This window comes from Molossus molossus, unplaced genomic scaffold, assembly GCF_014108415.1.
Source record: "Molossus molossus isolate mMolMol1 unplaced genomic scaffold, mMolMol1.p scaffold_m16_p_15, whole genome shotgun sequence".
Classification (NCBI taxonomy): domain Eukaryota; kingdom Metazoa; phylum Chordata; class Mammalia; order Chiroptera; family Molossidae; genus Molossus; species Molossus molossus.
This window is the reverse complement of record NW_023425350.1, coordinates 11568404-11591560: the sequence shown is the minus strand read 5'-3', so window position 1 is coordinate 11591560 and position 23157 is coordinate 11568404. Positions and strand designations below refer to the sequence as shown.

The 23157-nt window shown below is 39.5% G+C and overlaps 1 protein-coding gene across 2 annotated transcripts in view; it reads left to right on the top strand.

Annotated features, from left to right (window-relative positions):
• Nucleotides 1-23157, top strand: part of LDAH (lipid droplet associated hydrolase) — a 98928-nt gene that overhangs the window by 20030 nt on the left and 55741 nt on the right. For both annotated transcript variants that reach the window (XM_036263511.1, XM_036263512.1), the window contains exons 3-4: nucleotides 7039-7182; nucleotides 15631-15800. In XM_036263511.1, coding sequence (XP_036119404.1) covers nucleotides 7039-7182; nucleotides 15631-15800 — 314 coding nt within the window. The remainder of the gene's footprint in view (nucleotides 1-7038; nucleotides 7183-15630; nucleotides 15801-23157) is intronic.

Below are 23157 nucleotides of genomic sequence, written 5' to 3'. Positions count from 1 at the left end.
TTCCCTGGATCCCGTGTTTTCTTCTATCTTGGTTTATTGCCATATTTTTGGTGGAGCACATCTTCCAGTAGTTTCATGAAAAGAGATACGTGGGAAGTAATCTTTTAAAGATCTAACATGTCAGAAAATATCTTAGACTTCCAGGTTAGAGATAATGTTTCCTTAAAATTTGGAGGGCATTTTTATTGTTTGCCAGGACTCAGAGCTGCTTTTGGGAGCCTTGATATCATTCTGATTTTTTATCTTTTGTATATGAAGCTCCTTCACCCCCGAAAAAACTTTTAGATCTTTTCTTTGTTCTAAGATTCTGATATTTTTCAGTGAAAGACCATGTTATGAATGCTTTTTCATACATTGTATTTGGGTTTTAGTGGACTCCTTTAAACCAGAAACTCATATACGTCAATTCTAAGAGTTCTGTTCTCTTTCTTCATTTTTTATAGTCTCCTACTCTGCAGGTATATTCTCATTTTCTTTGGCTTCTTGCATTTGTTAGGTTTGCTGTGTTGCTTTTTCTTTTTGTCTGCCTTAAGTGTTTGTTTGTGTTTTGTTTTGTTTTTTAAATGTTTGGTAATCCCTGACTGCCCTATCATTTTTAAAAGGAAGACACAAAAAATGGTTAGCAGCTCTGTATTTAGGGGTGGGACTTGTCAGCAGGTGTGCCTAGGGTGACCTGCCTTCTTGGTCTGAGTGGTATTCCTGGACATGGGACTTTTGGAACTAAAACCACAATAGTCCTGGGCAAAACAGAATGGTTGGTCACCCTAATTAATCCTCAGCTTGGGATGATTGGATAGGGACCAAGCATTTCAGTGGAGAATTTCCACCTTTCAGTGTCTGTAACTGTTTCTTGGATTGTGCCATTTTCCTAGGAAGAAACGTCCCAGTGTCCCGTTTGAGGAGTGGGAAAGACCTGTCTGCTAACGTTCCTGCTGAGCAGGGAAAGGAGGTTGAGAGTCTCAGTGTTTGATAACGTGTAATCTACCGTCTTCACAGTCGGCTTTGTTCTCAGTGGGGCTGAGCGTCTTGATACCACATCTCTCTTCATTTTAACCTCTTTTGGAAATAAACATTCAGTCTTCTTCCATGATGTGACAGTCTTTTTGGAGAGCACTCTGTTGGTATCAATTGAAATTGAAAATATGTGTGCTCTGCCAATAGTGAGAGAGAGTTTGAAATTTTAGGCATGACAGGTGCTATTTGATGGAGCAGAGATTTGGAGGCCATGGCCGAATACAGGATTGAGAAAATAAGTAGAAGCATTATCCTGGACTGGAGAAGGGATCTCCCCCTGAGGCTAGAATAAAAAAGATGAAGTTGGTTTGTGAAATGGAGATGGGTGAAGGGAGTCTTCGAAGTAGTTCCTGCCTCCTGACCTCTGTTTTCTCTGTCAATTAAGAGATGAGGCCCTGGCTGGGTAGTTCCGTTGGTTAGAGTGTCATCCCAATGTGCCAAGGCTGCGGGTTCCATCTCCAGTCAGGATACATACAAGAATCAACCAATGAATGCGCAAATAAGTGTAACAACAAATTGATGCTTCCCTTTCTCTCCTTTCCCTTTCCTTTTTCTCCTTCCCCCTTCCTCCTTCCTTTTTCTCTAAATACATACATACATACATACATAAAAGTTGAGGTGATCTTGATAGTAAGGATAGCAGAGGGTGGATTGGGGCTTTGAGGAAAGTGGTCAGTGCTGAGAATAGTAGATATGCAGGATGAAGGGAATTATCAATCAAAAACAAGTAGATAGAGTTTGAGCAGCACCGTGATCAAATAGCAGGTGTATTGGGAGTGAGGTCTAAAACGGAAGAAGATTAAACCGAAGAGCTATCTGAGGTCAGATGCTTTGGATGTTAACCATTTCTGGCTAATGGAAAGTTCTAGGACTGTGGTTCTTAAACTTGGTGTCAGGACCAGCAGTATCATCTGCAGGCTTGTTAGAAATACAAGTTCTTGGCCCCCATCCCAGACCTTCTGAACCAGAAACTCTTGGGGTGGGGCAGTCTGTGTATAACCGACCTAACAGGAGACTGATATGCATACCACTGATTTAGGGTGTGACTTTTGAAATGATTTTGATTATGGGTCAAAGGTGTTGGTTTAGTCAGTCCATTCAGATTTTGAAATCACCTTGATCATGAAATGGCAAGTGAAACTTTAATTCAAGGATCAAGGTTTTCAGGAAATGTGTGCGAATAACTAAAAAGTTGAGCCCTGGCCGGTTTGACTCAGTGGTTAGAGCGTCAGCCTGCGGTCCAGAGAGACCCAGGTTCGGTTCCCACTAAGGGCGTGTACCTCGGTTGCAGTTTGTCCCCCGCCCTGGTTGGTCATGTGGGTGGCAGCCACTCGATGTGTCCCTTTCACATCGATGTTTCTCTCTCTCTCTCCCCCTCTCTCCCCCTCCCCCCTCCCCCTCTCCCTCCCTCTCCCTCCCTCTCCCTCTCCTCTCCCCTCCCTCTCCCTCTCCTCTCCCCTTCCTCTCCCCCTCCTCCCTCCCTACCTCCCTTCCTCCCACTCTTATCTGAACAAAAAAATGGAAAAATGTCCTTTGGTGAAGATAAAAAATAAATAAATAAAAAATAAAAAGTTTGGTTGATAGAAGTAGATGGCTTCAGTCTTAGTGGAGGAGCAGTTGTTATAATAAGATGAACTGGTAAGTGGAGCAGACAGCTCACTCTACTCCCCACTCAGAGGCATTCGTCAGGTACGCATTTATGCTAGGTGATAGGAATACTGTGTTGCAAAAGCCTTTGCTCTCACGGAGGTGTAGGAGGTGTCAGGGTCTAGTGAGGTCTCCCCTGCAGAGGCTCCAGAGGAAGAGCCCATCACAGGGGAGCGCCAGATTTAGGACATGGAGAAAGGGAAGCCGAAAACATTTGTGATTTTATAGTCTCTCCGTTTGGACATTTTCAGGTCACATTTAGTGTCCTAGTGTTCTTTTATGTTTGTCCTTCTATTCTCATCATTGTCTTTGGCCCTTTCCTTGGTGTTCTTGGGAGCAATAGGCTGGTGTTGCTCAGTAGTCGGTGGGATTCAGAATTGTTTTTTTCATTTGGGGCCTAATCTATTTATACTGTGGGGAAATTAGGATGACAGTATTTCAAGGATTGTTAACCGCTATAGACATTGTGTTTAATCCATCTCTGATGGAATGACATAACATTTCATTTTAAATTACTTTGCTTTTGCAGCTAGCAAAATTAATTCATCACTTTTAAATTAGCAATGGTAATGAGGAGTGAATCCACATATTGAAGAACTTTTCATTTAGTTTCATCTTTTCCAGTAAGGAGTGAAATGAGCAAAGGAAGGCAATTTGAGAACTCACCGGAGAATGTATTGGGTCATTATAAATCTCATAAGGGGATAATAGAACCATGTGACATGTCTTGTGTTGTGAGTACACTGATTGGAGATGGAGCAGAAGGCTCCAAGGACAAGTCCAAAATTCTGTCCATGTGACCACCTTCCATATAGATGCTATGCCACATTAACTTGATATATGGAAGTTTTTGTCCCCTACAGGATTAACTGGAAGGCATTAAGTGTATAATTGCAATGTTGAATAGTTACAAGTTTATTGGCAATCAGGATCTAGCTGATCGCCACAGGCCCTGTCATACATTGCTTGGGCATTTGACTGAGTATGTTCAAGCATGTTTGTAACATTTTGATATCCTTTGACAAAATGTTTTACTTGTGTTCTGTATTGGAATGTTTTCAAACATCCTTACACTTGGAGTTTTATATATATATGATGATTTTGGTTGTATAAACAAACCCTTTTAATTTTCTCTGTGGTTTCCTGGTCAGGAAGTTTAGTTCATGGTTCATAAAGGGTAACATAAGCCATAACATGGAAGTGACGAAGTAAGCAGTGACACTTAAACATTTCCCATTACACTGTCCACTTCTGTTATAAGTTGGATCGTCATGTTACTGGCCATGGTGGACTCTTTTTGTTCAAGAGCAAACTATTTGTCAAGGGCTTTGCATGTGTTCTTCTCCTGTCCTTGTATGCTTTTCTCTCAAATCCTTACAAGGTTGATTTCTTCTCACCCTTTGGGTCTTAGCTAGTGGCCACCTTCGTGGACATTTTTCTCAGGCCAGTCTACTGTCTTCCATTTTCTATCACATGATCCTATTTCTTTCATAGAAGTTATCACACTCTTGAATTATTTTATTCACTTACTTAGTTGTGTGGATATATTCTCCCACGAGAATATGAGTTGCAAAGAGGCCCCCTCTATCATGTGCCTAACACAGTGACTTCTACATAGTAAGTGGTCAGTGAATAATTGATAACGAAAAGAATATTGTTTTATAGCAGCTCCATTATCTAGTGTTCATTGGTTTTATATATCCTGTCATTGTGGCTATTGCATCTAAATTATGTAGTTATCTTGGATTCTCCTCAATGTTAGACCAGTTTTAACATGCTATACACCTTACACTTACAGAATGTCACATGTCAAATTTATTCAATAAAAAAATTTAAAAATATAATAATTATAGTAATAATGGCTACCATTTATTCAGGACCTATTATGTGCCCGGTAATGTACAAGTGACTGCCCATTTATTATCTCTAATGCTAATGCCAGCTACTTTGTAGAGCTGTCATAAAATGAACTAAAACGGGATATGCAAAAGATCCTAGATCAGGTCATTTGTGTTCTTTTTTAAATTCAGTGTTAATATTTTATTTTATATATGCTTTCAGTCATCAAATATTTATTGAGCACATATGATCTGTGTGACCTTGGGCAAATTACTTAACCTCTCTATACTTCACTTTATCTATAAAATAGAAATAATAGTACTACCTCATGTGAGGATAATGAGTTAATATATGAAAAGCACTTTACTGCCTGTTATATAATAAGTTATACTTTTAAAACTATTGACTGTTATTATTTTCTAGATATATGAAAGAAACTATAGAACTTTGCTGAGAAACAAAACATTTAAATATAAGACGTACATTCTGAGGTTATAATCAGTAATGTAAAAAAAAAAAAAAAATCTTTCTAAATTCATGTATAAATGAGATGAAATTTCCATCTGAATTCCAAAGAGATTTTTAAAAATTGAAACTGGTGAAAATAATTTCAAAGATTATGAGACCAGCCTAGAAAATTTAGACAAAAAAAACTAAAGAGAAGGGATTTGCCCTACCTTAAAAACACAATGTAGTAATTGAGACAGTATGGTGCTGGCAGAAGAGAAAAGGAAAGATATAAATTTACCAGAATTAGCAAGCTAATGTAAGAACTCAGTATTGGATCAGAAGACATTTCCAATCAATGCAGAAAGAATGAATTATGTTATAAATGGACTTGGGACACTTGGCTAATCACTTGGAAAGAAGTTGGATTGCTACTTTGTACTTTATACTAAAAAATATTCCACACTTACTGAAGATTTAAATATAAAACATGAAACAGTGTCATCCACATCTGCTGTATGTGGTACAGCCCCATCCTGATACACCCCTCCTCCCTTCTTTCCCCCGCAGCTGCACGTGGCCAGTCAGCTGAGCAAAGAGCATGTTATTGCACCTAAGGATGTTTTCACCCTGTTTAACAAAGATCATATTGGCACCATCTCAAAAAGGAATTTGGAAATAGGGTCATTAGGTCAGAATGTGACAGAAACAAAATAACAGTATGGATAGTAAGGCCATCATATATTACCATCATGGCTAGACAGTGATGATGAGTATGAATAGCTAACATGTATACAGCATTCATGTATCAAACAGCATTTAAGTATTTTACATATATTAATTCACTTATTTCTCACATGAGATAGTGTGATTATTATCCTTGTTTTATGGACAAGGAAACTAAGGCCTAGAGAGGTTAAATAACTTGCCAAAGGTCAAACACATAGCAAGTGGCAAAGCCGGGATTCCAACCTAGGCATTCTGGCTCCAGAGTCTGTGCCCTGATCCACTTTGCTACATTACCTGTCTAGGAAACTAAAAGATACAGACAATGAAGAAGAAATCGGTGCAGCAAAACCATGTCATGTAACTGCAAAGAGGAGAAAACCTAATAGGATAAAGAACAGATAAATTGATTGGAGAAATAGATATTGATGGAAATGGACTAGTATCTATGAAGACATACAGATGATGATCCCGAGATGAAAACTCCATTTTGCTGCCTTTTCCCTGTAAAAATGTATCAGTTTGACTCTTTTAAAAAGACCATTTATTCATTCTTTCTTTATAGCAAACCCATGTCAAAAATACCTCTGTACATACACAAGAAAAATCCACTTGTATTACTTGGTGGTCTTTTCCTCAAAAGATCAAGCTATACATCTGTACAATACAGATGAATACTTGTGATAAATGACAAGGAAACACCGCGTAGCCTCCTTAAAGTTTTCTTTGTGAATGATTCTTACACTAATTTGTTTTCATGCAGCTTGGCAACTCTGCATAGTCAAATTTTGAAGGGATTTACAGGCATCATTAATGATTTTAGACTATTTGGATGACAATGGGAAGCCACTGAAAGGTGGTTAAAGAGGGTACTGCTGTGATTTGATTTGAGGTTTGACGATATCTCTCTGCGTACTCTGAAGAATGGATTTCAGAGGGACAAGACAGAAGACCCATTTAGAAAGCTGTTTAGGAAACGCAGTTGAAAGTGATCATAAGAATGGAGAGAAGCAGACAAAGTTAAAATGTATTTTGGATGTGAAGTTGACAGGGCTTACTGGTAAACTGGATGTGAAAAACAGGGAGAAACCAAGAATGACTCCTGGTATTAGGACTTGAGTATTTGGGTTATGATTGGTGGTTTTATTTATTAAGTTGAGAATTGGGGAGGAAGAATTTATTTGAAACAGTTGGAGAACAAAGCAGGAACAGAAATTTTCTAAGTGATCATTCCCAGACTTAAGGTATAAAGGATATTAAAGTTGAAGTGTATGTGTAAACATTACTAGATTTGTTGAGGAGAAAAAAATCCTTTTCTGCACATTATTGCTTTGGTTAATCTAAGGTCTGTGCTTCTTTTCTTAGGTAACCCAGGATTTTCTGCCTTTTATGCGCCATTTGTAAAGGCTTTATACTCTTCAATAAACAGGCGCTTTCCGGTTTGGGTTATCAGTCATGCTGGGCATGTTCTAGCCCCCAAAGACAAGAAGATTCTTGCAGCCTCAGATGGTATGTCTTTATCAATATCTGCTTTCCTTTACAGGGAGTGAGTGTTCATGTTTCTAGAAAGCCCGCTAAGGTTAAGAGTTACACTACACCAGTGGAAACCTGGCATTGGGCCCATGATGCCGCATTTCGGTAATTTTAGGATTTTTAGAGTCATTTTCATTCTTCTACAGGTAGCTTTCTATAAAAATGTGGGCATATTAAACAGTTTGTCTAGGACTTCTCTTTTCTATTACAAACTAGTAATCAACTATATATTTACCGATCATGCACTACATGTCCAAGGTTGTACTAAGAGGAATGGCGGAGAAAAGTTATAAACAGTGGTCTCCAGCCATGGTCCTTACTCTAAGATGCTCTCTCTCACTTTTAGAGAACAACTGAGTGATAGGCCTGCTCATCATGTGGATGCTGAAGGAGTAAGCAAAAGAGAGACCACGAATGGGTTTCAGAAGACTTTGTGGAATAGGGACCTTCATGGGTGGGGTGGCCTACTTCTTTATCTGGTAATTTGCTAGTAGTTGTGACATACACCTGGCTGTATGTTTATTCAAGATGGGTGTCTGGAAGTGGGAGCCTCCTTGATCAAAGTCTCAATGGCAGGCACTCACACTGCTCTGTGAGGTGATGGACCATTAATCAACTGGATTGTGGTCATCATTTCACAGTGCATATGTTATTAAATCATCACATTGTACACCTTTAAAAACCATCACATGTACAACCTAAATATATATAATTTTTATTTGTCGATCATACTTCAGGAAAGCTGGAAAAAGAGAAAAAAATAATTGTAGTAAGGGGACAATGGGTACATGGGGGTTACTATACCATTCTTTGTACTTTTGTGTATGTTGGAAAGCTTCCACTATTGGGGGGAAAAACCTTCAAAGATAGAAAAAAAGTATAGAATCTTAGACCTAAAAGCGTCTACATCAAATCCCACCTTGTACCTTATTTTTCAAGGAAGGAAAGACCCACAGGGCTACATGGTCTCCTGCTGTGAGTGGCAGAACCTCAGCAAGAAGCCAGCACATTAACATGTAGCTCAGCCAGTGCTAGTGCTCTTGGTAGGTCATCTCAGTCGGCTGCTGCCAAGTGCTAATGAGACTGGGTTTTCAGGTGTAGGTACTCTGTGAGCTAATTCTTAGATTAGACCTTCTGTGGTCTGTGACCCTTCCCCCCCCCCCCCCCCCCCCGCTGTGACTGATAAGGGGGACAGGGTTAATGGAGTGCAGGTGAAACCAGGAACTCCTGGCGAATGCTCACGTAGGCACCACGAAGTGCCTCATTCAAAGTGTCCTCTTCTCTCTGCGTGTGTGCGTGCGTGTGTGCATCTCCCTAGGGATGCAGCTTGAGAGACTTTTACACTTGGCTTAAAGACTAAGGTATACTTTGAAAAGTAAGTAAATAGTGGTTATGTAACAGTGAATGATTTAAAAAGCAGTAGTGACATGAAACTGAATATTCAGTTATTGCCGTAATTAAAAACATCTCTTTCAACAACCATCATATTGAAATGTGATTGAAAGTGAGTAAAATGTATATCAAATATTTGCTCTGCTCTGAAATATTTTAAAAGATACATTTTTATTGTTTTTAGGTTATGTTTTCATCTATGCCCAAAGAAAGTTTTATGTTCAATAAAGCAAACATTTGAGCAGAATGTGACAGCAATTTTGAAAGTTGAAAATGGACTCCTGAAGGGTAACCTTAGCTTGGGGGCTCTCAGACGTAAGCGTAGGGCAGAATCCCTTGGAGGTGATTTGTTAGAACGCACATTGCTGGGCACTGGCCTCTGAGGTGTTGATTCGTTGGTGTGCGGTAAGACCTATCACTTGCATTTCTAACAAGTTCCCAAGTAGTGTGGATGCTGTGGTCCTGGGACCACATCTTCAGACCACTGCCATAGATCTTCACCAGTAAACGCTGGTGAGGAAAACCAGTAAAAAGTACCTGTTGTGTGCCTGAATTTCTGGGAAATGTCTTTCTTTCTTGTTTTAAATTGACATCTTGTTATTTATAACTTTATTTTGAGTATGCTTACTGCTTATGTACTACTGAGGTAGTAACAGTAATTAGAGCCTCGGTCCTTGCTACCTAATGAGAATAGTGCCATCTAGAGGCATTAGCCCAAAGGGCCACCAGAGGGCCAAAGGGAGCTGTGGTTTCTAGAAGGGGTGAAAGGGTGACTCATCATCATCATCAAGGATTTATTGACAACCTACTAGGTTATTTTGTGTGGAGCTGCAGAGGTCTTCAAGGAAATAGAGATGCTGCCTTTTAGGTTAGTGACTTTCCATCTGTGTTCTGAGTAGCCCAAAGTTCTGTGGAAGGCAGATGGGGCTCTGGGCCTCACTAGCACCCCATACACTCCTTTCATGTTTTACATGTTGGAGGTTATGTCTGCAAACGCATGCTGTAGTAGATTGCTTTGGATAGGCAGGACAGATATATTATTCATCATCCAAGATTATTATTCTAAAGTACAGGTTTTCTGACATGCAAAATATTGTGTGAAAAGTATGTAATCATTGAGAGAAAGGACATAAGCTATAACCACACATCAAGTGTTAAAAGGATGTCTTGCTTCATTTTAGCACATGTTAAAATTATGAACAGTTGGAAATAATATTCTCATTGCACCACATTATCACAGTCATAAATTGAGTATAATTGGGAGAACAGATGTTCACCAATGTCAGAAGGGGATGATTCAAAAAAAAAGTGTGAAAAGAAAATTTGAGGAATTAGAAGTATAAACTCTTTCTGGCTTTGATTTACTATAGAGTCCGCTTCCTTGATGGCAGATTCATTATCAACTATTTTAAGTCATTTGTTCAAAATGTATAACATAAAAGCTGGAAATCATAGTGGTTTAGTTTCAGCTGATAAAACATTATCTTAAAAAGTTATACAATCTTTCAGCTAATGATGAATTTGGGTCATGCTTAACCAAAGAAACATTAAACCACTCCTGTTCTAGTACCCAAAACTGAAAGAGAGAAAAACCCAGTAGAACTTTCTTTCTTGCCAGGACTGTGATTGGCAGAGGAGCATGGAGGTAAAATGGAATGACCAGATGAGCCCCAGGCAGGGACAGTCAGACAATCAAGTTGTGGGGCTCACAGTCAATAGAAATAAGCAAGGAGAGCTCCAGGTAGGTGGGAAGACTCCGAAAAACAAAGGGCAGAGCAAGGAAAGAAGTGAAAATAAGCAAATTGTTAGAGTCACAGAGGAGGGAGCACAGCAGGATGAAGGAGAAGCATTGCCCGTCAGGTCCTGTGACACAGGCCAGATCCCTGCCCCTCCCATCATGATCCTCAGACATCTCCTCACTGCTCACACAGTGTGGTCCGCACTCCTTGGTGATGTTCAGTGACCTCCTCGATCTGGTCTCTGCCTTCCCTTCTAACCGTGTTTGTTCTACCTCCCTGTAACCACAAGCAGCCACAGACCTCCTAGCTGTGTCCAGAATTACACCTCACATTTTTATGCTTCTTGCTTTTATATTTGCTAAGTCTCTAACGTTATGTTCTCCTTGCTGAGTCAGTCAGTCTCTCACTGTCTTTCTCTCTCTTCCCTGCCCCCAAATTTTCCCCACTGAAATTCCAGATCATTGGTTTTAGCCAAGTGGAAAGCATAATTTGAATCCCCTGGATTTCACCATTTGTTTGGAGAATAATAACTAAAAACTGTAAGAAATGTATGGAGTTTACAAAGTTTTTTTGTTTGTTTTTTAAGTAAGGTAGCAGTTTTAAATGGAGTGCGTACTGACCGTCCCTCTCTGTGTGGCATACCTTGAAGGCTAACAGAGTCGCACCAATGTTTAGATACAGGGAGCTTACAAAATACTTAGGGAGCCGGGGACAGGCGAGGCCTAAACTCTGAGATGTACTTTCCCACCAGCTTAGTAAACTCGGGACAGTTGTGAAAGGAAGACCTTTGGATCAGTGAATTAAGTAAGCGTAAAGAATTGGAGAGAGTTCTCATCCTCTGCCCCACTGGTGTTCAGCTTGAACCTAGATAAAGTCCTTAGGAGCTTTTGTTTCTGTTGGGAGTAAGGAAGAAGTGAATGGTGGTTTCCCTATACAGTGAATGTGGGATAGCTAGGAACGGCATGGCAGAGAATTCTTAATTTTAAATGTTTCTTTTATTTTGAGAAATTTTTAAACTATAAAGAAGTACAAACAATGGCAGACAGTCTAAAATTCTGTTATTCACTACTCTTTTGATAGTTAACACTTTGCCATACTTGCGTATTTTTGTTAATTAAATAAATGAAATTAAACAATACAGAAGTTCCATCTATTTTGTATCCTATCTCAAATTCTACTCTCATGAATTCAGAGTAAATTTTATGTCTCTTTTTATATTGTTAGTTACATATATAGTGATAAGCAACATATGATATTTTGTGTGTTTTTTAAAGTTTACCTAATGAGTAAACTATATATTTTCATCTTGCTCAAAGCATTCTTTAAAATATAAAGTGCTATTTTTAGCCTTTTAATCTCCACATGTAAGTTGTTTAATTAAAGTTATTATTAAGATACAGCTTTGGAGGAGTGGTCAGGGCAGGATGGGAGAGTTTACTAGGTGAGAAAGTGCTGGTGAGATTTAGAGATTACTATCTACAGACTCAGTCCAGCAAAAGGCTTGTGTGGAGCCAGCCCCAGTCTTGCTAGTTCTGCGGTCATAGTTAGTTGACTTGTAAATATTGCATGTGTGACAATATGTAGCAACTCTTATGCATTTATCTTCAATGTGTAGCTAGACATACATATGTGTGTGTAAAGTTAAATATATATTGTTAAATTTAGACCATAATGATTGCATCCAGATATGTAAAATTACACATTTATAGTAATATGCATGTCTTAAAAGAATATTTTCTTGGTATTTATTTGGGTAACTTGGAGAAAGACACAGTACTTCTTATGAACCCAAAGGGACATTACCTCTCTCTTGTGATCCAGAAAACCCTCTTCTGTTCTCAAAGAAATGCTTTAGATGTTCTTACTTCAGTGTTTTATAATTGTGTTTTATTTATTTCTGTTTCCTCTTATTAGACTGTGAAGGCCTTGAAGACAGGAGAGCATGTTGTATTTATATCTGTACTTTCAATATTGCCATGGCCAGTTAGTCCCAGTTTTCTATGAGACTAGCCAATTTAGTTCATGTGAAATGGAAGAAAATAATAGTTACCGGGTTTACCTGTGTCCTTAAGCTGTAAGGTATGCATGATATTTTGATCCAAAGTTGACAGAATTTTAATAACTGGATCAACCAATTTGAACAACTACATGAAAAGTGTGAAGTACTGATATTGCTTAATTCCTCTATGTACAGATTAGAGGTGCCTTTGGAAGTAAACTCCAGAATCAATAATTGAGCTGTAAAATGAATTCATAGAGATGTGTCTAAGAAACAGGGTCAGGTTCTAAAAGGGAGAGGTCAGTATCATCCAGGACCATGTGGGGAATTGGATTAACATCCGTCGATTCAAGCAGTTCTCAGCCTAGAAACAGGTTAAGTTCCAAAGGAACATAGTTGACTATAACTTGGAGTACATTTTCCCAATGGAAAGAATATTATAATTCATTTCTCTATTATCATTCTTCTGATTTTGATGCAATTGATTGTAAATTTTTTTCTTTATTAATTTTTTTTTTTTAAGAGAGGAAGGGAGGGAGAGAGAGAGAGAGAGAGAGAGAGGAAGAAACCTCGATGAGAGAGAACATCGATTGGCCACCTCCTGCATGCCCCCCACTGGGGATTTAGCCCACAATCTGGGCACGTGCCCTGACCGGGAATCGGACCAGCGACCTCTTGGTGCATGGGTCGATGCTCAACCACTGAGCCACACCGGCCGGGGCAATTGATTGTAACTTTTCACTGCATTTTGTGGAGAATAAGTTAATGGTTCCTAAGTTTTTCAGAGCATATCGAAATAATAATAGGCATGGAAACATATAGTTAAGTATATAGATAGTCTTTTAACCTTTAGTTTTTGCTGGAAAAATAACTTCCAACTAGCACATTTAAATTTTCTATCATTAATTATTTATTTAAAGAAAGTACTTTCCCAGTTAATCTCATTACTGCAGTAAACACTAATAATAGTGTGTTTATCTTAGAAATCTGAGCAGTTTCAAAAGGTAAAGTTAGATTTATCTCTGAAATATTCATTTGAATAAATTGTTTGAATTATAATGTTCATTAAATTTCATCTGAAATATAATACTTTAGGACCTTATTTCTGGTTTCAATGAAGTTTTGAAATGTTCATTGCTCATTTTCTTTCTCTTTGATCTAACCATGTTATATTTGGGAGAGGATTTAAATGACAGAATTGAAATGAAAGAAGTCATAACTTGCATTTCTCAGACAGTTTATACCATATACTCTGTACTGTGTGCTTTCAGAGTGTTATGCAAATGACATTCTCAGGAGGCTAGAATTATTATCTCCATTGTATATATGAGGAGACTGAAGCCAGGTTGAGGGATTTGCCTGAGTCATACAGTAAGGTGTGCAGCTGGGAGTTAAGCCCAGATTCATCTTGTTTCTTCTGCTCATGATCTTTGTAAACATCCTACCATCCCAGTGCAAGGAAGACTGACGTTTTTAAATGTGTATCGTGAAAAATAAAACCTTGGGTTGCACATGTTATAGGTGTTAGGTTTGGGGTATCCGAAAATAATGATCACTTGTGGGTTGAGCGATCAGAGAAGGTACTCTGAGAGTAGGGGAGTATAAGCTACTCAAACTTAAAAATAATATTAAATAAACATTTGGATTGGAGTCATCAGGAGTCCTACCGAATCAGATATCCAGATTCTATCTCTTCTTGATTGTGTGTTATGCTGAACTTCCTTGTTAAATGGAGATTGAATTCTAAGCTGGCCTGGAAGAAGGATTAGTGCAGAATTGATTCTCATTGATTCGACAGAAAAAAACTAAAAACTTGTATGTGAGGCATTGGGGAACAGGGATGAGCAAGACTGAACTGTCCAGTCGGGGTAGGTCACGAGTACCGTGGTCAGATGAGCATGGGGTGTTGGAAGCTGCAAAGAAGATAGCTTTACTTCTCACCCACTGAATTGTAAAAAGGCTTCGCAGAGGAGATGACACTTGTTGAGAATGTGAAGCATGAAGAGGAGTTAAGTGAACAAGGGGCCGCGCACTAAGGAGATGGAAACAGCAAGTACAGATAACACTGAAGAGCAGTCCTTCCTCCTGAGTTCTGGGCACCTTTTGAATAAGCCTCTTTGTGGCTCATCAGTTTTCATCAGTACCTTGAGGAGTCTTGAAGGCAAGACATTTAGTATTCCATTGATGCAAATTTTAGGAGGCAATAGACTACCTTGTGATATTTTGAAATATTGCACTCTGACATTGGGGTTATATGTATGTTCACAGGGGAGACCTTTGGAGGGTTCTGCATAGAATATCAGAGTTGGCAGCATCCTCAGGCTCCTCTAGTCAGTTCATATTTTCACTCAGCACTAATACTTGCTGTGTGCTCGTCACAGAGGACACAGATGAAAAGCTGGACCTCACCTTCAAGGAGCTCACAACCTATGAGAGGAGCTGGACGGACAGCCATACAGGGTGGAAAGGGCCATAGGAGGAGTGGAGTACTGATTAAACAAAGGAAGGCTCATTGTTTTTCTTGAAGATTAGCTAGATAAAGTGTTAACTAGTCTTGAAGAATCTAGAAGACAGTTCATTTGTGAAAGGAAAAGAGGGTGTCTCAGGCCAGGACTGTGCTGGTTAAAAGAAACAGCTTACACCATTTCCACTGAAGTTTTCAGTCGGAGTTCTTCAAACAAAGATTGTCTAAAATAAGGAAGCAGTGTCATGGATTTTTTTTTTTCTTTGTAGTTGTTTATTGATAATATAAGTTAGCCTAGCCAATGGTTCTCAATGTGTGGTCCTAGGACGAGCAACTTCCACGTCTCCTGGAAACAGAAATGCAGATTCTCAGGCTCCAACCCAGACCTATTAATCCAGGGGCGGTGGTGGTGGACCCAGCAGTCAGTGTCATAACAAACCTTGCAGAGGGTTCTGATGCATGCCCAAGTCTGTGGACCACTGGCCTAAGCTTGTAGTAGCAGTTCATGGACTGTTTGAAGTTTCATGAGCTGTGAGGACAGAGACCCGGATTCGAATCTCCCCCTCTTACTTAATAAGCATGTGACTGTCACCCTATCACCTGGTGTCTGTGAGCTTCTATAAAATGAACATACTACTTCCTTTCTGGGGTTGTTGTGAGGATTGGTTGATACAGTTTCAATAATGCCTGACACTGTAGCTAGCACATTGTGGGCGTTAAAGAAATGGTAACTACTATTATTATTACTGGGTTTTTAAAAAATATTTTTACCAATGAACTTAATACTTTCACTTATTGAATACAAACATGCTCCCTTTTTTTTGTTTTAGATCCAAATGCTCAAGAAATTGAGGACATCTATGGACTCCGTGGTCAAGTAGAACATAAACTAGCTTTCCTGAGAACCCATGTGCCAAAAGAAACGAAACTGGTGCTCATTGGCCATTCAGTAGGCTGCTATATTTCCCTTCAGATTCTGAAGCACGCGCCTGAGCTCCCAGTGAGTATCCTCTGGAGGCGACCACGGTGCCTGCTGCTGCCCTTGCACAGGTCCCCAGCTTTCCTTCATTCTGTGTCTCTTGTTTAACCGACAGGTAGGACAGACAGAGGGTACTTGGCAGCTGCCTTTACCCTTTTTCCCATAGTACTGTGGGCCTGGGTAAGTGTATGTTCATGCAGTTTCCATAACATTTCCAGAAATAATGCTGAAGGAGGTAGGAATTTCCCAACTGAATGCCTTTTAATCTGGGGTCACCTGGAATTCTTAACTTACATGTAACTTGTCTTTTATAACAGAATATTTAAGAGCAGTCACTAGGTAAGACCTAGATAAGAATCTATCTTTAATGGGAAGTATTTTGCAAATGTTCATGTCTCCTTTTAAAAGGAAGAAAATGTATCATCATTATTGATAGACAAACAACTGTCTTTATGGAACACGAAATCTTTAGTCCTAAGTATGAATTCTTATCAGTTCTGTAGCTTGGTAGGCTTTTTGAGACACTTGTCGATTCACTGATTCATTCAAAAGTACTTATTAGGTGCCAGTGTGTGCCAGAGACACTGGACACATCAGGACCTGAAGTGCCCTGGAAAGGCAATGAACTACAAGAGACTTCAAAACACAAGCAGACCTCATACTTTCACTAACATACCATTGAAATAGCCCATTGAATGGATGCAATTCACAACATAAATATGTCTTCATTCAACAGACGTATTAAATACTTGCTTTATGTCAGGCCCTGTGCTGTGTTTTGAGGACATGCCAATGAATAAGACAGTCCTTGAGGTAAGAGAGTGTGAAGTCTAACGGAGGAGACACACTGAGCCAGAGGTGTGATAGCTGCTAAGTGACCTCAGGGCGCGTGGGAGCGTGAAGGAGCGCCACTGAACCTGGCCATCTGAGCGCACAGTGGAAAGCGACTCCTTCATTGTGCATGGCTTCTTATCTCTTATGCGCCTTCTGACTCTCCCTAGCGCTGAATGACCAGGTTGCCATCTGCACAAGCCCTGTGCCGTGGGGTTCCGTTTGCACAGTTGTCTGTGCCCTGGCTGTAGAGGCCCAACACCTAGGTTCAAATATATACAGATACTTGCTCTGTCATTTTGTCAGTGTGACTTTGGACAACTTATTGAGTCTGTACGTCTGTTTCTTCATCTGTAAAATGAAGATAATAGTATGTTCTTCAAAGGATTTTTTTTTTTTTTTTTTTTTTTTAGGAATGATATAAAGAATTAGAAATGGTGCCTAGAACTTAAAAATTTGTTCTAGGTATTAGTGACTATTACTATGGAAATGACAGTGGAATCATTGACTCAGTCAGTAGATTAACTGCCGTGTTAGTTATCTACAGCTGGGTAACAAACTGCTCCAAAACTTAACAGTATAAAACATTTATTCTCTCACAATTTCCGTGTGTCTGGGACCTGGCCATGACTTAGCTGGGTCCTCAGCTTCAGGGTCTTTCATAAGACTTTCATCTAAAGGTCTCATCTGAGCCCAGCCGGTGTGGCTCAGTGCTTGAGCATCAACCCATGCACCAAAAGGTCGCCAGTTCGATTCCCGGTCAGGGCACGTGCCCAGGTTGTGGGCCAGATCCCCAGTGTGTGTGTGGGGGCGTCATTCAGGAGGCGGCCAGTCAGTGTTCTCTCTCATCGATGTTTCTGTCTCTTGCTCCCTCCCCCTTTCTTTCTCTCCAAAATCAATAAAGAAAAAAAAATTTTTTTTTTTTTTATGTAAATAAAAGTCTCTTCTGGAAGTTTGAATTGAGAAGGACCTGCTTACAAGTTCATTCGGATGGTTGTTGGCCGGACTAGTGCCTCGAAGGTTGTTTCACTGAGCTCGCAACACCTTCAGTTCCCTAGCATGTGGGCCTTTCTAACTTGCCTCGTGGGAGCAAGTGTGGGAGAAGAGCCAGAGAAGGAATCTGGGCACGATGAAGACACAGCCGTAACCTCATTGCAGAAGTGCCCATCCTGTTACTTTACAGTATTCTGTTTGTTGGAAGCAAATCGCTAGGCCCAGCCCTCACTGAGGAGGAGTGGCTTACACTAGAGCATAAAGATTCGAAGACGAGGATCACTGGGGGCCATGTCAGAGGCTGCTTAGTCCACCCCTCCCACAGCTAGGATTTCACTTGTGTGGTGTACAGTCAAGCATGTAGACACACTCACACACACACACACAATTTCTCAGTGTAGGAAGTGACTTGGTCCTTTTTTAAAAAAAAAAATAGTTCATGTAAGTTTGGTTATTAGTTGTTCCAGGTGTTTTAAAAGCATGAAAACATTTTTTAAAGAGTATTTGCGTATTTGAAATAATAGCATTACTATTTGTGATGGCTGATTTTTTTTTTATCCTCACCTGAGGATATTTTTGCATCTATCCTCAGATAGAATGGGAGGAAGAGAGAGAGAAATATCGATGTGAGAGAAACGCACCGAGTGGCTGCCACCCACACGACCCCAACCGGGGCCTGGGACAAACCGCAACCGAGATACATGCCCTTAGCAGAAACCCAGCCTGGGACTCTCTGGTCTGCGGGCCGACGCTCTAATCACTGAGCCAAACTGGCCAGGGCTATGATGGCTAATTTTATGTGTCAACTTGACTGGGTTGAGGGACACCCAGATAGCTGGTAAAACATTACTTCTGAGTTTGTCTGTGAGGGTGTTTCCAGAAGAGATTAGCTTTTGAATCTGTAGACCGAGAACAGAAGACCCGTCCTCACCACCGTGCTCTGGCACCATGCAGTCCTTTGAGGGCCCAGACAGAACAAAAACCCTGAATTCTTTCTTCCTCAGTTCTTGAGCTGGGGCACCCACCTTCTGCCCTGGGACACTGGATCTCTGGGTTCCCAACCTTTCAAACTCCAGGAGTCACACCATTGGCACCCCCAGGTCTGAAGCCTCAGGCTGATTATATCACTGGCTTCCCTACTTCTCAGCCTCCACAATTGCATGAGTCAGTTCCTCTACTAAAGCTCCATATATCATCTGTTGCTTCCATTTCTCTGGAGAACCCCGATGATTTCTCCATTATGTAACTATCAGGAAGAAAACATGCACTTCTTTGTCCCTCAGTTTATTAACTTAATTGCAGATCTGTCCTTGGGAGTTTTGTTTGCTTGCTCCACATCCTTTCTGCATATATGTATCGTTGTATCGTTTCTCTCACGCATCTGTGAAAAGAGTTATTTGTTTCGAACCCATCTCCTTTTCGGTGTGCGCTCACAGTGTCTGCTGGGAAAGAAGTGCAGTGCATCTTAAGGTGAATGTCGCTTCTTGTACCTTCTTCAGCTTTAGAACCTCCTAATTATCGCTCTTGTCCTCATAGGAATAGTGGTGAAAGGGAAAAGGAAGATACAACATGAGCTTAGCCTGGTCTGCTTGCGGACACATAACTCATACTGTGATTATAGAGTTTTCAGAGACATGCAAAACTGTATTTTCTCTAAAAAGGGTATATTTTAGAAAATAACGTGTGCAATAAATTGTCCATAAAGGTCATCCAGGGAGGAGGGTGAACATCTGTATGATTTTTTTTATTATTCAAAAGCTTTATCTGGTTTCAGTTAACTACATTGTTGAAGTCCCCCCCCCCCACCCTTCTTTAAACACCTGGCCCAGTTAATTTTGGTGGTATGATCCCTGCTGAAGTGTTGAAATTTCAGTGTCTCTAGGCTACTCTAAGAAGGCACAGTGCCTGCATGCCTGAAGTTAGCATGACACGCTCCATTTAAGATGCATTTGACAATCAAATACGTTTGTATAAGCCAGAGTGTTGCAATCCCTAATCATTTTGCCAAAAATAAGTTTGCTGTTATGTTTTATAACATATGAAGTGTGATAATAAGAAACTTGTGTTTCCATCTCTTCTGTTATTTTTACTGGAATATTTGCCTCCCATAAGATTTTAAGGACATATGTGTAGTTTAGTAGCTGGTTTATTTGGTTTTATTTTGGTTCAGTTCTTTACCATATTTTTGTAACTAATTATAAGAAACGTTGGTCTTAAACTAACTATAAGAGACTTAGTGCATATTTTAAACATAGTATGACCTGTATTTTAATATACTAAAAAATTAGCTCTTTTAAAAATCTGGTATTAAAATATTTTTTCTTTAAACAGATTTGGTACATAGAATTATAGAAATTCTTCATATATTTTTACTGTGAATTCCAGAATAAAGAATTTAAGAAGAGCCTGAGAAAACCGGTAATTAGAAAATTGTAATTAGATGGCTGTTGTGACTTATAATAATAAACACAATTTTAGAATCAGGATCTTAGAACTGAGATGGGCTCAGTGACAATCCCGTCCCGTCTTTCATGTTGTAGATGGGACGGCGAGAAAAGGGCCTTGCCAGGGCCCAGCCTTGGCTCTCTGACTCCAGGGGTGGGGCACAGTCATATTAGCTGTGGGTGTAAAGAAAGTCTAAGAAGATATTTAGTAGGTCTTTTAACCTTTGGGTGATAGCAGAGCCTACAAATGTTTCTAGAGTATACGTATGCGACTCATTATGTTTCAGCTCAAGGAATAAGAGAACCCATGGACATTGCTCTAGCAATTTGGGGGTGGAGGGTAACATGGGAATAAAAAAATAGTAGTGCCATCCTTCTGTCTAGAGTCTTTTTCCTCTCAACATCAATTCTCTGTATGTTTAAAATGTACCATCTGATTTGGCCAATAAATTGTGTAAAGTTCAAGGTTGGAAGTTGAAAGCCATTGATTCTTAACTGGGCTTGACACTGAGTCATGAGGTGAACTTCAAGTAATTTCACTTTTATTTTCCTCTAAGAATTTCTGTAATATTTAATGCTAATACTTCCCCTCCTTCCAGGGGTATCAGATCCTTCAAAACTTAATTTTTTTTATTTGGCCATCCTTTGGGTGAAAGGCACAATAACATAGAGCTTCCTTTCTCTGCCCGGTTGGCAAAAATATCCTCTCTAAGTGAAATTTCCAGATTACTTAAACTCACTTTTAAGCATCAGACTATTATATCCAGTTGGATAAATTTTTCTAAAATACAATATTTACTGATCTGTCTTCTTCAACAATGCATATTAATTTTGGAGGAATTAGTGATGCAAGAACACCATTTTGATAGTGTAGTTATACTATCAACTACCACTAAAATACAAGTACAAGTAAAATACAACTACGGGGATTTTGCCTGTGTCCTGAAATTTCTTACCCGATGGTGCTTTTAAGAAATATATATTTCTCATGTCTGTTTATTTTATAGTTTTTCCATCTCCTCCCTTAGTGCTAGTTGCCACTTCTGTTTCCTGCATAGAATTTGTTGCCATTAAATTGCTGCCACTAAATTGCTGTGAGTAAAGAAAACAGATAACTCTTAGAATTTGTCTCAACTAAGAATGAACAGGTCTATTTTTTTTTTTATTCATTTATTTTTGTTACAGATGTTTCTTCTTTTTCCCCCATTGACACCCTCCTCCCTCTCCCTCCCCGCCCTGTCCCCAGCTTTGTTGTCCATGTCCATTGTTCATGCACACATGTGTATAAGTTCTGTGGTTTATCTCTCCCCCACCACTCCCTCTTCTGGGGATTGTCAGTCTGTACCCCACTTCCATGTCTCTGGGACTACGCTTTTCTTCAGACTGTTATGATCATTATACTCCACAAATAAGTGAGATCATGTGGTACTCGTCTTTCTCTGCTTGGCTTGTTTCACTTAGGATAATAATTTCAAGGTCCCTCCATGTTGTCTCAAAGGATAAGAGATCTTTCTTTCTTACAGCTGCATAGTACTCCATTGTGTATATGTACCACAGCTTTTTAATCCATTCATCTACTGATGGACATTCGGGCTGTTTCCAGATCGGAGCTATTGTAAATAGTGCTGTTATGAACATGGGGGTACATATATTTTTTCTGATTGGTGTTTCAGACTTATTAGGGTATATTCCTAGAAGTGGGATCACTGGGTCAAATGGCAATTCAACTTTTAATTTATTGAGGTAACACCATATTGTTTTCCACAGTGCCTGCACCAGTCTGCATTACCACCAGCAGTATACTAGAGTCGCCTTTTCTCCACACCCTCACCAACACTTGTTGTTTGATGATTTGTTGATGGTGGCCATTCTGACAGGTGTGAGGTGATACCTCATTGTTCTTTTAATTTGTATCTCTCTGATGATTAGTGATGTTGAGCATTTCTTCATATGTCTCTTGGCCATTTGTATGTCCTGTTTGGAGAGGTGTCTATTTAGTTCCTCTGCCCATTTTTTAATTGGGTTGTCTTTTGTTTGTTGAGTTGTATGAGCACTCTATATATTTTGGAAATTAACCCCTTATCTGATATATCATTGGCAATGATGCTCTCCCATACAGTGGGTTGCCTTTCCATTTTGGTGGTGGTTTTTTTTGCTGTGCAGAAGCCTTTGAGTTTGATGTATTCCCATGTGTTCATTTTTTCCTTTGTTTCTGTTGCCTTAGGTGATGTATCAGTGAAAGTTGTGCTGCGTATGATGTCTGAAATTTTGTTGCCTAATTTTCTTCTAGGATTTTTATGGATTCACGAGTCACATTTAAGTCTTTTATCCATTTTGAGTTTATTCTTGTGTATGGTGTAAGTTGATGGTCTAGTTTCATTTTTTTGCATGTAGCTGTCCAATTTTACCAACATCATTTGTTAAAGAAGCTGTTTTTACTTCATTGTACGCTCTTGCCACCTTTGTTGAATGTTAATTAAACATAATGTTTTGGAACAATTTCTGGGTTCTCTGTTCTATTCCATTGATCTATGTGCTTGTTCTTGTGCCAATACCAGGCTGTTTTGATTACAGTAGCTTTGTAGTATAACCTGATACCCGGTTATACTACTTTGTCCTTCTTTTTCAAGATTGCTGTGGATATTCGGGGTCTTTTTTGGTTCTATATGAACATTTGAAGTACTTGTTCTAATTCTGTGAAGTATGCCGTTGGAATTTTGATGGGGATTGCATTGAATCTATAGATTGCTTTGGGTAGAATGGACATTTTAATGATGTTAATTCTTCCAATCCATGAACAAGGTATGTGCTTCATTTTTTTTATATCTTCCTCTATTTCTTTTTTCAATGACCTGTAGTTTTCTGCAAATAGGTCCTTTATTTCTTCCGTTAAGTTTATTCCTAGGTATCCTAATTTTTTTGCTGTGATGGTAAATGGGATTGTTTTCTTAGCTTCTCTTTCTGTGAGTTCATCATTGGTGTATAAGAATGCTGTTGATTTCTTGACGTTAAATTTGTATCCTGCTACTTTGCCAAATTTTTTGTGTGTGTGTTTGTGTGGTACGTGCCCCTAGTGGGAACTGAACCTGGGACTCTCTGATCCTCAGGCT